Source organism: Myotis brandtii, unplaced genomic scaffold, assembly GCF_000412655.1.
Source record: "Myotis brandtii unplaced genomic scaffold, ASM41265v1 scaffold277, whole genome shotgun sequence".
NCBI classification, from domain to species: Eukaryota; Metazoa; Chordata; class Mammalia; order Chiroptera; family Vespertilionidae; genus Myotis; species Myotis brandtii.
The window spans coordinates 210,675-223,680 of NW_005360548.1; the positions used below are offsets into that span (position 1 = coordinate 210,675).

At 52.7% G+C, this 13,006-nt stretch overlaps 1 protein-coding gene across 2 annotated transcripts; it reads right to left on the bottom strand.

Moving 5' to 3' along the window:
• Positions 1–12,527, bottom strand: CCDC97 (coiled-coil domain containing 97). Of its 2 annotated transcripts, XM_014541706.1 has the most exons (6): positions 10,813–12,527; positions 6,392–6,847; positions 4,553–4,834; positions 3,938–4,067; positions 2,041–2,103; positions 1–560 (listed from the first exon to the last, which is right to left on the bottom strand). In XM_014541706.1, exons 1-6 carry the CDS (start codon positions 10,859–10,861, stop codon positions 542–544), a joined length of 999 nt encoding a protein of 332 aa, XP_014397192.1. In that variant the 5' UTR covers positions 10,862–12,527; the 3' UTR covers positions 1–541. The 2 variants fall into 2 exon arrangements, with proteins under 2 accessions (XP_014397192.1, XP_005868829.1); XM_005868767.2 differs by having other exon boundaries at positions 8–2,103.
• Between the last annotated feature and the right edge of the window lie 479 nt (positions 12,528–13,006).

Sequence of the window (13,006 nt, forward strand, 5' to 3'; positions counted from 1 at the left end):
TACGGCACAGTATACCACAAATTTAATGATCGAATGGTGAAAAATGTGCACTAAGGGCTGATGCCTGGAGTAGGAGTGTGCTCACAACCTGAGGGCATAAGCACAGGTGCCAGGACACACGTCTCTCCTGTGAGTCAGCTGCCTGGATGACCCTGGGCCTCCTCCGGGAGGTGGATTATCAGTACTGATAGCAAGAGGCGCACAGGACCGTGATGGTTGGGATTCAAATACTGGCTTCTCTGTCAAGATGATTCAGTCAAGTCTGTGTGGAGGACGGTGCCTGGTGCCGAAGAGGCGCCCAAAGCTTAGCTGCTATCATCATCAACAGCTAAGTCTTCTCGTCTTCCCATGTGAGGACGTCTGTGCATTTGTCCACTCTGAGTGCCGATAGCTGACCGCAGGCCAGTAGAGCTCTCTAGGACTTGTGGTTCTAGACCTGCCTTTTCACCTCTGAAGGCCGCCCTCCTTCCTGGGCCTCCCTTGCCCGGTCTATGAGTTGAGTCCCTAGTTCGCAGCGATGTCTGGAGGATTCAGCGCAGTGTCAAGCACCTGGCTCGGGCCTGGCACAGGATAGAACTGCTCAGAAACCAGAACTTTCCTTTTTTTTTTTCTCATTGAACAGCCTGAATGTCCCTCCGTGCCCATCCAGCTCTCACTTTCTGTGTCTGGCTCTAATTCTGGCTGACCCAGAGGGCAGAGCTAAGGCCTGGGGGTCCAGTCATGGCCCTAGGAGGCCTCAAGGCCTCTGCTCACTCTGGACTACATGCCCCAAGAGGCAGCTTGAAGGGTCTTTAGGTTTGGCTGTGGAAGGATGCCGCTACTCCTGTGCACAGGGCTGAGAGGCCCCAGGCCCCACCTCCCTGACCCGTGGCCATGCTCTCCTCCAGCAGACGGCCCTTTTCCATGTGTCTACTGGGGGAGCATGAGCTGGGTGTGGGGGCATGGGAAGGCGGGATGCCTGGGTTCCCACAGGCCGGTGGCTGAGTCACCAGGCGGCCATCTGGCTCCCATTAGCCGGGGAGGCAGGGGGCTCTGTGGGGCGGGCCTGTGGCTGGCTGGGGGCAGAGACGAGGGGCAGCCTGTGTGTGTGGGATGACTCAGGACCCATGATAACAGCCTGTGCGTATTTGGGGAGTGTAAACAAGAGGGAGAGAGAGGCAGAGGAAGTGAAGAAAGGGAAAATTGTGGCTGGGCAGAGGGGGGCTGTGGGCTGGGAGGGGAGAGTGCCCCTCCCCCACTCCCAAGCTGGCAGGCCCATGATACCCAGTGCTTCCCCTGCCCATCCCTCCCAGGGCTGGGTCCCAGTGGAGCGGTGATGGCTGTGGACACCTCTGTGCTCTCCCCCTGCCTGCAGTGAGGCCACACTCAGCAGCCAGACTGGGGATGGCACTGAAACCCAGAGATAAAGGCTGAGAGATGGAAACGGACTGGCAGGAAGAACCACAGGCCCACAAGGCCGAAGGAGAGAAGGGAACATATAGAGGCAAGGAGAGCTTGACAAATGGGACAGGTGAATAACAGAGTAGGGACCAGGAGGGGAGATAGCGAGCTGCTCTGGGGCCCAGGGATCAGCCCGACCCCAAGTTGGGCACTGGTGTCGACTTGGCTGGCTCTAGCTACAAAGGGCCCTGCTGGACTTGGTCAAGGGAAGGATGTTCGCCCTGTTGTGGTGACAGAGGCCAAGGCACAGAATGAGGAGGAGAAACAGAAAGGCAGAGAGGAAAGAGACTGAGGTGGAGAGAGGGAGACAGAAAGGCAGGGAGAAAAAGAGACCAAAGACAGAGAAAGAAACCCAGAGAAACAGCAATGAAGCAGGGTTGGGTTGGGGGGAACTGCAGACACAGCGGGAGGGGCAGTCTGAGATGGGACCAGACCCTCTGAGGCAGCTTCACTGGGGTCCCTGAAGAAAGTCTCTGAGCCAGCCACTGATCAGCTGCCTTGTTTGGGGGGTGGGGGGGTGGACAGGGCGGGTGGCTGGGCCATCAGTCCCCGTCTAGCTCCGGGCTAGGTGCATCCTCAGGCTCCTCCTCATCAAAGTACCTCTCTTCCTCATCCCGGGCCACAATGTCCAGGTTGTCGAAGTCGGGGTTATCATCCACGGCGCTGCAGAGGGAGGAGAGGGGTGTCAGAGGCTGGCTCTGCCTGGGCCCAGACCCCACCCTTTGGGGAAGCTGGGGAAATGGCTTGGCCCTGTGAGGTCAAAGGCCGTATGCTGGCAGCTCTTCGTTTCAGCTAACCCCTTTGGAGGGGGATGCTGGGTCTCTCAGGGCTTCAAACAAAAGGCAGTATTTTCCAAATCAGAGATTTTACATAAAAACTTCTGGTTTCTCTTAAAAAGCTGGAAGATGTGATATGGTGACACTGGGGCCCACATTCCCAAGGCAGTGGTTCTCAGCCTGGAAGGCTGTGTCCCCTCAGATGACATCCGGTGATAACCGGAGACATTTGGTTGTCACAACTGGGGAGCTGCTACTGGCACCTAGTGGGTGGAGGCCAGGGTACTACTCAGCGTTCTGGTGCACTAGGATAGGCCCCGCTCACAAAGAATTATGCTGTCCCAAGACCATGAGTTCTGAGGCCCAGAAACTGCATTAAAGTGACAAGTGATCCTAAAATGTGAGGAGCCGGACTCCACTCCAAATCCTCCCTCAGTTCCCATCAAGCTCCCTTTGTGCAGAAAGCCCTGTCCATTCTGCCCTCCCTCCTGCCACTCGGGCAGCCTTGCTATTCTTCCGTGCCACCCTAGGGCCCTTCCCCCAGATATCTGTCACTCACCCTTCACTTCCTGTAGGTATCTACTCAGAGAGCCTTTCCTGGCCACCTTGTCTCCCCGCATCCCCACCTTTTCTTCATGGCCCATCACCACCAAACGCTTGATGCTTCTTTTCCTCACTACAGTGGGACCTCCTTCAGGGCTGGGAATCCTCTCATCGGTTGTGTTTCCTGCTTTATCCCAAGCCTGGACACAGCAGGCACTCGGCACGAGGTGGCTGAACACCATGAGGGACCATGTGGCCCTGCTGCCCAGCAGTGGCCTCTGGAGAGGGGACAGGCTTCGTCTCCATCATTCCTCATTCCTCACGCCAGGCCTGGATTCCTTGTGGGTTTTATGGCAGCAATGGTGCCCTCACTGAGGGCTCCCTCCCTCACTCTGTGGACATTCAGGCTGCAAGGCTGGTCCAGGCTGGAAGTGACCACCTGGACCTGACTCCAGAGCCAGGGTGTCCAGATTGGGCCAGTGGCTGTTATGATCCCCATTCAGCTGACGTGCCCCCAAAGGTCTGCTTGTTCACACTGCATTAGAGTTGTGTTTGAAACCAGAGCCCTCTGCTGCCATGCCGGTGTTCAGGACCACAAGCCAGATTGCCTCAGTGGACAAACCACTTATCTTTGATTTTGATAGTTCACTCTCCTGCGTCCTTCTCCCCGATAGTAAAATCCTTTTCAAAGCAGGTGGCCCATGCATCTTGGCCCTGAGGTTATACTGGAGAAATTACCCACCAACACTGCAGGGCCCCCACCACAGGCCCCTCCCACTACACATTAGCTTTGCCAGGGATTACTTCCTGCAGCATGAGGTGTGGGGTTCCGGGGGACATTTGGGAGGCCTGGGGTAGTGGCATCCTGCCAGGCCACCAAGTGAAAATGTTTCAATATCTTATCAATATTGAGTTGAATGTCAGCCCTGCTCATTCCCTCCTTACATTTGGGGAGAGGATCGAGGCTCTCAGATGGACAAAGCTAGTCCAAGGTCACCCACTGATCTTTGGTTGATCTGAAACCCGGAGGCTGTCTGACCCCAGGGCCCATTGCCTGGAACTGTTCTGGGGCCTTCTAGCACCACGGAGGCCCTCCATGGAGATGCCTGGGACCTGGCATGCAGCTGAGGGCTATAGGGTGCTGGGTTGGGGGACGAGGAGGTAGAGGCATGAAGCACCTGTAGTCAAAGTCCCCGTCCTTGCCGTCCAGGAAGCGCTGGTGCATCCGGCTGGTGAACTCTTCCCGCAGGATCAGCCTCTCCTCGGAGTCGGGAACCCAGGTCTCCGAATCTTTGCCAGGGCTCTGGTCTGCGGGGGAGACACCCACAGTGTGGGAGTGTGAGGGGGACACTCGGGTAGGTGCTGAACATAGTTCAGAGAGCTGCATCCTTTGTGCTGGGTGGCACTGGGAACATAACAGTGACCAGAAAGCCTGCAGTCCCTGCCCTCCTGGAGCACACACCAAGCACATGACAACCAGTGCTCCACGGGCTGCAGAATAGGGTCAAGACTAGACACCTGAGGGTGGTGAAGGGAAGGCATTCCCGGTAGAGGGAACATCATGAGCAAAGGCCTGGCGGCGAGGGATTGCTTGGTGCTTTTGAGGATTGGGGGCAGAGATGCTGGAGAGGTCGGGAAGAGCTAGGGCACACAGGGCTCTTGGGTCAGGCAGGACAGGGACTCAATGTCTACTCCTGCAGGTGGGGCCCAGCCTGGTGCCATGGACTGAGGAGATACGCAGGCCCAGGACTGTGGAGTCCAGATACTGGGGCTCCCCTGCTGCTGGTCCTCACCTTCCTTGTCACTGTCCTCTTCCTCTTCTTCCTCCTCCTCCAGGCAGGCCTCCTCCTCCTCCTGCTGCTGGAGCAGCCGTTGCTGCAGCTCCTGTTCCTGGTAGGATTGCAGCAGCAGGTCGGAGAGTGGGCAAGGGGGTGTGCCGGGGGAGCCGGGCTTGGGTGGCTGGTGGGCTGGGGTGCGGGCACTGAGCTCCTCCTGGGTTAAGTACTGCCCGATGTACTGCTCATACAGCAGTGGAGCCCGGAACCGCATCTGCTCGTCACTGAAGTACTCGCCCCCTGCACAGAGGAGACAGAGTGGGGTCAGGAGCCTATGGGCGGGGCTAGGGGCTGCGTGCAGGGTGAGGGTATCTGAGCAGACATGTGTCCATGCATGTGTGTGTGATCATGCTGGTAGGAAGACATGAACACACAAGTGCAAGTGTGCACACATTCAAATATGTAGGAAAATATGCAGATGCCTGAGGTCCCGTGGCCACCAGTATTCATGCATGCATCTGAGCACATTTGTGTGACCAGGCCTATATCTGCATGCCTACTCATGTGTCCAAACATGTGTCTGCACAGTAAGGCCCATGAATATCCTGTCCCTGAGGCACTGGCGGCCTGTGGACAAGATGCCAGGGCAGGACTCACAATCCCCTGCCCACATCCTCCCGTGGGTGTCCACACACTGCCACAGGTACCTGTGTGACTAAAGTGTGCAGATATTGCAGGCAGATGTATGCGCAGTCTATAGGCTGTGTGCCTGTCCACTGAGCCCCATTCTGGCTATTGGCGCACACATCTGGACACCTAAGTGTATGTCTATGGGAGCTGGCATATGTGCGCACAGGAGCAGGTAGAACAGGGCCTCTGCCCAGGTGTGGTTTTCCTGGTGGTCTTCCAGACCCCAGCTCTCCCTAGTGCTCCTCTCTGCAGCCACCCCCCAGGTGGGCCTGGCATCCCTAGCACCCTAAACCCGGGTCCTCTGCATCTCTCCTGGCTGCCTGTTCCTACAGGGGCAGTTCTGTGCCTCAGTTGACAGTTAAACGGAGCCTGGTCCCTCCTGCCCTACTTTCAGAGCCCAGGGTGGGAATCTGCCTGAATCCTGGCCTCTGGAGCACCTGAGCGTGACCATCCCTGTCCTGCCTCCCATCTTGCCCTCTCTTACCCCCAGCTTTTGTATTTCCCACCAGATTCTGTTTCTCTCCCTTCTTTTTCCTGGCTCTCAGTCACCCTCTCCTTCTCTGACCTCAGTTTCTGTCATCCAGCCCCCCATTCACTCTCCTGTTTTCATCTTGCTCACCTGTTGCTGTGTCCCACTCTTTCATTTCCCTCAGCCCATGCCTTTTCCCTAACAAGAAACTTCACTTTCTCTGCTTCATTTGCTCTCATCTTTTACCTTTAGTTCTGGTGTCTTTGGTCACAAAAACACTTGTCATGTCATGGTCAAACAGGTATTGATTGATGTTTTCCTTCATGCTTTTCATTCACGTGTGCCTTTATGTCCTCAGGGTCATAAACACACTCCCCCAGGTTTCCAGCAATGCCTTTGTGTTCGGTGTGAGGGAGGGTTCTAATTTTCCTGACAGATAACCAGTTATCACGGCTCTAGGCACTGTGTCCTCGGTTCACAGATCTGAAATGGTACTTTGGTCATTCCCATTCTCTTTCCCTGGGTCCCTATTTGTGTAATCTTCCTAATGTCACCCTGTCACTTCACATTTGTCTGTCTCTCCCTGAATCCCTGGCTCAGCACTTGTCTCCCAGGATCTCTGTCTGTTTCTGCTCTTGCATCCTTCTTATTAGCTCTACCTCTCTTTCCCCTCCTGTCCAGTCCACCTGCCCCCACACCTTGGATGAGCTCACGCAGGGCAGCGTAGCGCCGGTTACGCAGGCGTGTACGTAGGGTGCGGGGCCGAGCGGTGCCCTGCCGGGCTACCTCCGCACAGTAGAAGTCTGCACGGTGATCACCACGTAGGTGGCCAAAGCAGGCCAGGTGCTCCTCGCGGAGGCCTGTGCGGAAACGCTCTAGAAACACCAGTGGCTTTTCGTGATACAGCTGGCCCAGGATGGCCACCTTCTCCTGCTCCGTCAGGTCAGGCTCTCCTTGCTGCTGGCTGCATACAGGCAGGTGGCTGGCAGCCACGGCATGCAGCATAGCACTCACTGCTGCATTCTCAGTCCCAGAGGCGTCATTGCCCAGGGCCTTTGGAACGCCCTCTGCTGCTTCCACCTTGTCCACGGGTCTGGATGGGACTGGCATCCAGCTCAGCTCCCCCCAGTGCCCAGAAGTGGGCTCTGTGCAGCCTGTGGGTAGAGGGGAGATTTCTTAGTCTGGAATGGGAGTGGGGGTGAGTAGGAGGGACTGGGTGCTCAGTCCCTCACTCACTTCACATTTATTGAGCACCTACTATAATTTGGGCACTGTGTTAGGCCCTAGAAATACCACAATAAACAAGAAGTTGACATTTCAGTGGGAGACACAGATAATCAAAAACATTTACTAAAAACATATAGTGTGTTAGAAAACATACAGTTAGGTGGTTTAAGAGTTATGCAAAAAAATTCAGAGGAAAGGAGAAAATGGGGGACAGGGAGGGGGAAAAGCTGCAATTTTAAGACAGAGAAAGCTTGCCTAAAAAGTGACATTTCAGTAGAGACCTGGGGTGGTGAGGAACTGAACCATGACATTTCTGGGGGAGAAGAGTTTCAGACAGAGGGAACAGCCAGTGCAAAGGCCCTGAGGCAGGAGTGTTTGGTGTAGTTACTTGGTCCTTTACCACTTCGTTCACCGATTCACTCAATTCTTTGCCTTTTCGTTTGTTCACAAAATGTAATACATTCACTAACTTGTTCACTCACTCATTCATTCTCTTCCAAACCATTCTTTAGCAACTCTAAAGCTATTCAAGGCCCTGAACTGAGTAATGCTGAGGAGCCACAGGAGGAATCCAAGCCAGCTCCTGCCCTCATGAAGCACCCAGTTGATGGAGGAATAGGCAAGATCAAAGACAATACAGGCCCTGGAAAGTGGAAAGCTGAGAGCTAGGCTGCAGCAAGCAGGAGCTAAGTACAGACAGAAAGTATAGACAACTCCTTGCCCTGGCTGGTGTGGCTCAGTTGGTTGGGTGTTGTTGTCCTGTGCACCAAAACGGTGAGGGGTGTGCAGGAGGCAGCTTACTGATATTACGCTCTCACATGGACGTTTCTCTCTTCTCCCTTCCTCTCTCTCTAAAAATCAATAAACTATTCTTTAAAAAAAAAAAAAAAAGAAAGTATAGCCCTAGCCGGTTCGGCTCAGTGGATAGAGCACTGGCCTGCAGACTGAAGGGTCCTGGGTTCAATTCTGATTAAGAACACATGCCCGGGTTGTGGGCTCTAGCCCTGATCAATGATTTTCTCTCATCATTGATGTTTCTCTCTCTCTCGTCCTCTTTGAAATCAATAAAAATATATTTTAAAAAAGAAAGTATAGACAACTCCTTTAGGTAGCTTAGCTGGGATGGAGAAGACTAAGGGGGTAATGATTACAGGTACATGGGTTTCAGGTTTTTAAAAAATATATATTTTTATTGATTTCAGAGAGGAAGGGAGAGGGAGAGAGAGATAGAAACATCAATGATGAGAGGGAATCATCAACTGGCCGCCTCCTGCATGTCCCCCACTGGGGATTGAGCCCAAAACCCAGGAATGTGCCCTGACTGGGAACTGAACTGTGACCTCCTGGTTCATAGGTCGACACTCAATCACTGAGCCATGCCAGCCGGACACGGGAAGATTTAAGCACAAAAAAATTTTTTTTAAAAGCTGAGCTAGACCAGAGCAGGTGCTGTGGAGGAAGGGACAAGAGGAGTGGTGGTTAGAAAGATGTCTGGGGCCCGGCCGGCATGGCTCAGTGGTTGTGTTTACCTATGAACCAGGAGGTCACAGTTCAGTTCCCAGTCAGGGCACATTCCTGGGTTTTGGGCTCAATCCCCAGTGGGGGACATGCAGGAGGCAGCCGATTAATGACTCTCTCTCATCATTGATGTTTCTATCTCTCTATTCCTCTCCCTTCTTCTCTGAAATTAATTAAAAATATATATTAAAAAAAAAAAAGATATCTGGGAGGCCAAGTACATAAGCCATGGGGCTGAAGGGCTGGGAGGTAAGGGAGGTATCCAATTAAGATCCAGAGCTCTTGCCCTTGAACTAGTCAAACTGTGTCTGAGACAAAGACATGGACGAGCAGGTTTGAGGGAAGATGCTGACGCCAGTTCAGGACATGGAAGGTAAGAGGGAACCAGGGGACGTCCAAGGGGCATTTTAGAGACCATTAGTACATGGGGCTAGAGACTTCTCAGAGAGAAGTGTTGGGCTGGGGACAGAGTTGTGGGGGTTACAGAGTCAAGACAATTAAAGCTGAAAGAAATTAGAGGTCATGGGGAGGGCAGGGGAGGGGACATGTGTGAAGATGAGAAACGAAGGGCTAGGAAAGAGCCCTAATTGGATGGGGAGAAGATATGCCTGTGAAAGACTTCTAAAAAAATGGTCTCCAAAAAGATAGCCATGTCTTAGTTCCTGGAACTTGTTAATGTTACCTTGTATAGCCAACGACAATAGCAACAAAAGGGTCTCTATAGATGTGATTAAGTTAAGCATCTCGAGATGGGGAGAGTATCTTGCATTATCCAGGTGGGCTCTAAAAGCCATCACAAGCCGAAACCGGTTTGGCTCAGTGGATAGAGCGTCGGGCTGCGGACTGAAGGGTCCCGGGTTCGATTCCGGTCAGGGGCGTGTACCTGGGTTGCGGGCACATCCCCAGTGGGAGATGTGCAGGGGGCAGCTGATCGATGTTTCTCTCTCATCGATGTTTCTGACTCTCTATCTCTCTCCCTTCCTCTCTGTGAAAAATCAATAAAATATATTTAAAAAAAAAAAATAAAAGCCATCACAAGTGTCCTATAAGATCTGACATACATGGAGGAGATGACAATGTGAAGACAGATGGAAGCAGGGGTTGGAGTGATGTGGCCACAATCAAGGAATGACAGGAACCGCCAAAAGGCGGAAAAGGCAAGGAATGGGCTCTCCCTTAGAGCCTCTGAGGGTGCCCCCCACTGTCTTGCTGACACCTAGATATCTGCCCAGTGATACTGATTTCAGACTCTGGCCTCCAGAGCTGTGAGAGAATAAATTTCTGTTGTTTAAAGCCATCCAGTTTGTGGTAATTTGCTACAGCAGTCTTGGGAAACAAATACTAGAGGCTGAGCTCGACAGGAAGGAAATCGGAAAGAGGGGTGTCGGAGAAACCAAGGGAAAACCTTAAAGAAGGACGGAGGGGCCAATAGCACTGTGTTCTCCATGTCGTCTAATAAGAAAAACACTGAATGGGGTGACACAGGGAGGTCACTGGGGACCCTAACCAGAGCAGTTCCTGAAGGTAAAAGCCAGACTGCAGTGGGTGGGAGATGGGGAGATGGAAACAAGGATGGGTGACTCTTTGGAAAAGATAACATGGTTTCTGGAAGGTAGCATGGGATCAAGGGATAGATTTTCTCTTTAGGTTAAAACATTTTTTTTTTATTATGGAAAATTTCAAACATGCACAAAAATAGAGAGTACCCCCCCCCCCCCGCCCCCAATAATCCAGCTTCAACAATGATCAATTTCTGGCCAGTGATGTTTCAGCCTCCCAGCCACACTTCACCCCACATGGGATTACTTTGAAGCAGGGGATGGAATTTTAAGTCGAGCAAACAAAAGCATGTTAGATACTTACGAGAAGGCATCAGGAGAAATAGATTAAAAGTGCTATAGAGAGAGACCCGGGGGAGCACAGAAATGGACTACCAGCAAGCACCCTGAGGTGGCAGATAGGGCTGAGAACTTTGGGGGAAGAATTAGAATGAGACGGAGGAAACCGTTGGTCTGAGATAAGCAGAGTTTGCATGGGGCAGGAGGAGGGTTAGTCTGGGGAAAGGGAAGCCTCAGTTACACAAAATGAAGGAGGTAATTGGAGAAACAGGGTTGGCTGAGATACAGGTAGAGTAAGCCCGGGGCAGGGGAGAGGTTCCCGTTAGTTAACCCGGGAGTTAGCCAGGAGGAACCGGGACATGGAAAAGGCTGGCCTGGAACTTGTTAGAGGTTAATTTCGGGGAAGGGGATACAGTAAAGGTCAGCCCGCAAAGAGAGGGGTTCACCTGGACAAAGTGGTGAAGGGACAGGTAAGGCCGAGGGCAGGTCTACAGAGTCCTCCTTCGCAGCCCCCCCTCCCGCCGCCTTGACCTCACCTTCATCAGGTTCCCTTGCTGTCGCCGACGCCGCCGCCACAGCCTCCATCCGGATTTTCTACGCTTTTTAACCGCCGAGGTAGGCTCCGCACCGTCAACTCGGCTCCACGCCCTAAGCGGCCACTTCCGGCTGAGCACACTCGCTGGGGTCCCGATGCCCCGCTGCGCCCAGAACCAAAGTTCCGGGCAGAAGGCGGACCTTTCTATGCGCATGCGTGTCTCACTTAGGTTTCACTCTCCGTAGCCGGGAAGGAAAAGGCCACCCGTGTCAGAGGCCTAACACTTGGTTCCCCCCACCTCCAATCTGAACTGCTACGGAACTGGTATATCAGGAGGAAGATGTTCAACCTGTTCACGGCAGTGACTCCAAAGCCCGCATGCTTAATTTTGGGATGGATGATCGGTTGAATGAGAAACCCTTCAGGGCCTCAAAGGGTTTGTGGTCTAGTTTAAACGCCAGCCTTTCCTTTTCTTTTCACCATTTCAAAGAATATTTACTAAGCCTTGTCTCTTGCTCTGTCATCACACCCGGTCTCCGGTTAGCATGAGCTGGGTGGTGAGGGCTGGGACAATCTGCAGATATGGAGAAAAACGTGGCCTTAGGAAACTGCTTTGCCTTAGGTAGTAGACATGTCACCAGTGACCGTCCTGAATGTTCAGGGCTCTAATGGACTGAGGGGGATAAGGGAGCTGCCACCCATTCTGGAGGCCCAGGGAAGGCTTCTTTTGGGAGGATGAGATGCCCCAGTTGAGACCTGAAAGATGATTTAGGACAAGAGGAAGGGCGGTAGGGAAGGGTTTAGGTAGGGGGATGGGAGAAGCCAAAGATCTAGAGAGCACACACATGGATAGTTCTGGTTGCTGTAAAGGCTTCATATGGAATGGGAATAAGTTCTAACTTGAAGGCCTTGATTGGGCGGCAGAGAATTGAGAACCTCATGTATCTTTATGCAAAATTCCACATACATGTGAATTTGGATCATGGCATTTATAGATTCAAGGGACTTGACTCCCCCCAAATCACTTATCTGAAGTGCAAAGGGGGAGCAGCAAAAGATGAAGACGGTGAGGTCACCAGGGGCCAGGTATGGGGCCTCATAAGCCATATTAAGTAGCTTGAGCTCCTTTATATCCTGTGGGGATAGGGCAAGGGGTTTCAGGGGAAGGGAGATCTGTGAGGAGGCTGGTGCAGTTATCTAGACACTGGCCAGGAGCAGTTTGCATTCCCAGCACATATCCCACACAGATAGATAGATACTACACTTAAATGTATTGAGGCCAGCAGAGGGAGCTGTTGCTCAACACATAGACCAGAGTTGGTAAGAATTCCCAGGCTAGAGGCCCTTGCTTAGCAGGGAGAGTGGGCACTTACTCTAGCGTCTTTTAGTCTAACTAGCCACCAACTTCCGCTCCTTATGTTTAGATGTCCCACCCTGACCTCAAAACGATTTGGCCTTTCTCCTTTTTGTAGCCTGTGTCCCTTCCACACGCTGAGATACTTCCTGTGAGGGAAGGGATGGAGCTGAACTGGCTATTCCTGTGCTCCAGCATTGCCCCTCACAAAGGGCCAGGAACACAGGCTGTCCAGAGGGAATGAAGAAATGACTCAAACTGCTGGGGATGATGGGCTGTGGGAATGCAATCAGAATGTCCTTTAACCTGGCTCACTCCTATTTTAAAATATTTTCCTTGCCCTGACTGGTTTGGCTCAGTGGATAGAGCGCCGGCCTGCGGACTGAAGGGTCCCAGGTTTGATTCCGGTCAAGGGCATGTACCTCAGTTGTGGTTGTGGGCACATCCCCAGTAGGGGGTGTGCAGGAGGCAGCTGATTGATGTTTCTCTCTCATCAATGTTTCTAGCTCTCTATCCCTCTCCCTTCCTCTCTATAATAAATCAATAAAATATATTTAAAAAAAATATTTTCCCTTCTCTAGGAAGCCCTCACCACCACCACCACCACCACCACCACCACCCTAGGCTCTCATAGCTAACCACTAGGTGCTATCACCATTTGATGACAGGTCCGTGTTACTTGCGGCCTGGGAGCCCTGGATGGGCAGGGTTCAGGGTTGCCTTGGCCATACTGTGTCTCTCAGCACCATCCAGGCCCAGTGAGGAACAGAGCAAGTTCCTAACCTATTGGCTGGATAAAGCTCCTGTAATCCCCACTGGACCCAGACACACAGGCAGGAAC

What these genes read in the sequence shown, in the direction of transcription:
- CCDC97 (XM_005868767.2), bottom strand. Translation starts at nt 10,861, where the DNA reads ATGGAGGCTGTGGCGGCGGCGTCGGCGACAGCAAGGGAACCTGATGAA. An exon ending in AGCAAGGGAACCTGATGAAG is followed by an intron (nt 6,848 to 10,812) that starts GTGAGGTCAAGG and finishes CTCTACCCACAG; the next exon opens with GCTGCACAGAGCCCACTTCT. An exon ending in AGAGGACAGTGACAAGGAAG is followed by an intron (nt 4,068 to 4,552) that starts GTGAGGACCAGC and finishes TCTCCCCCGCAG; the next exon opens with ACCAGAGCCCTGGCAAAGAT.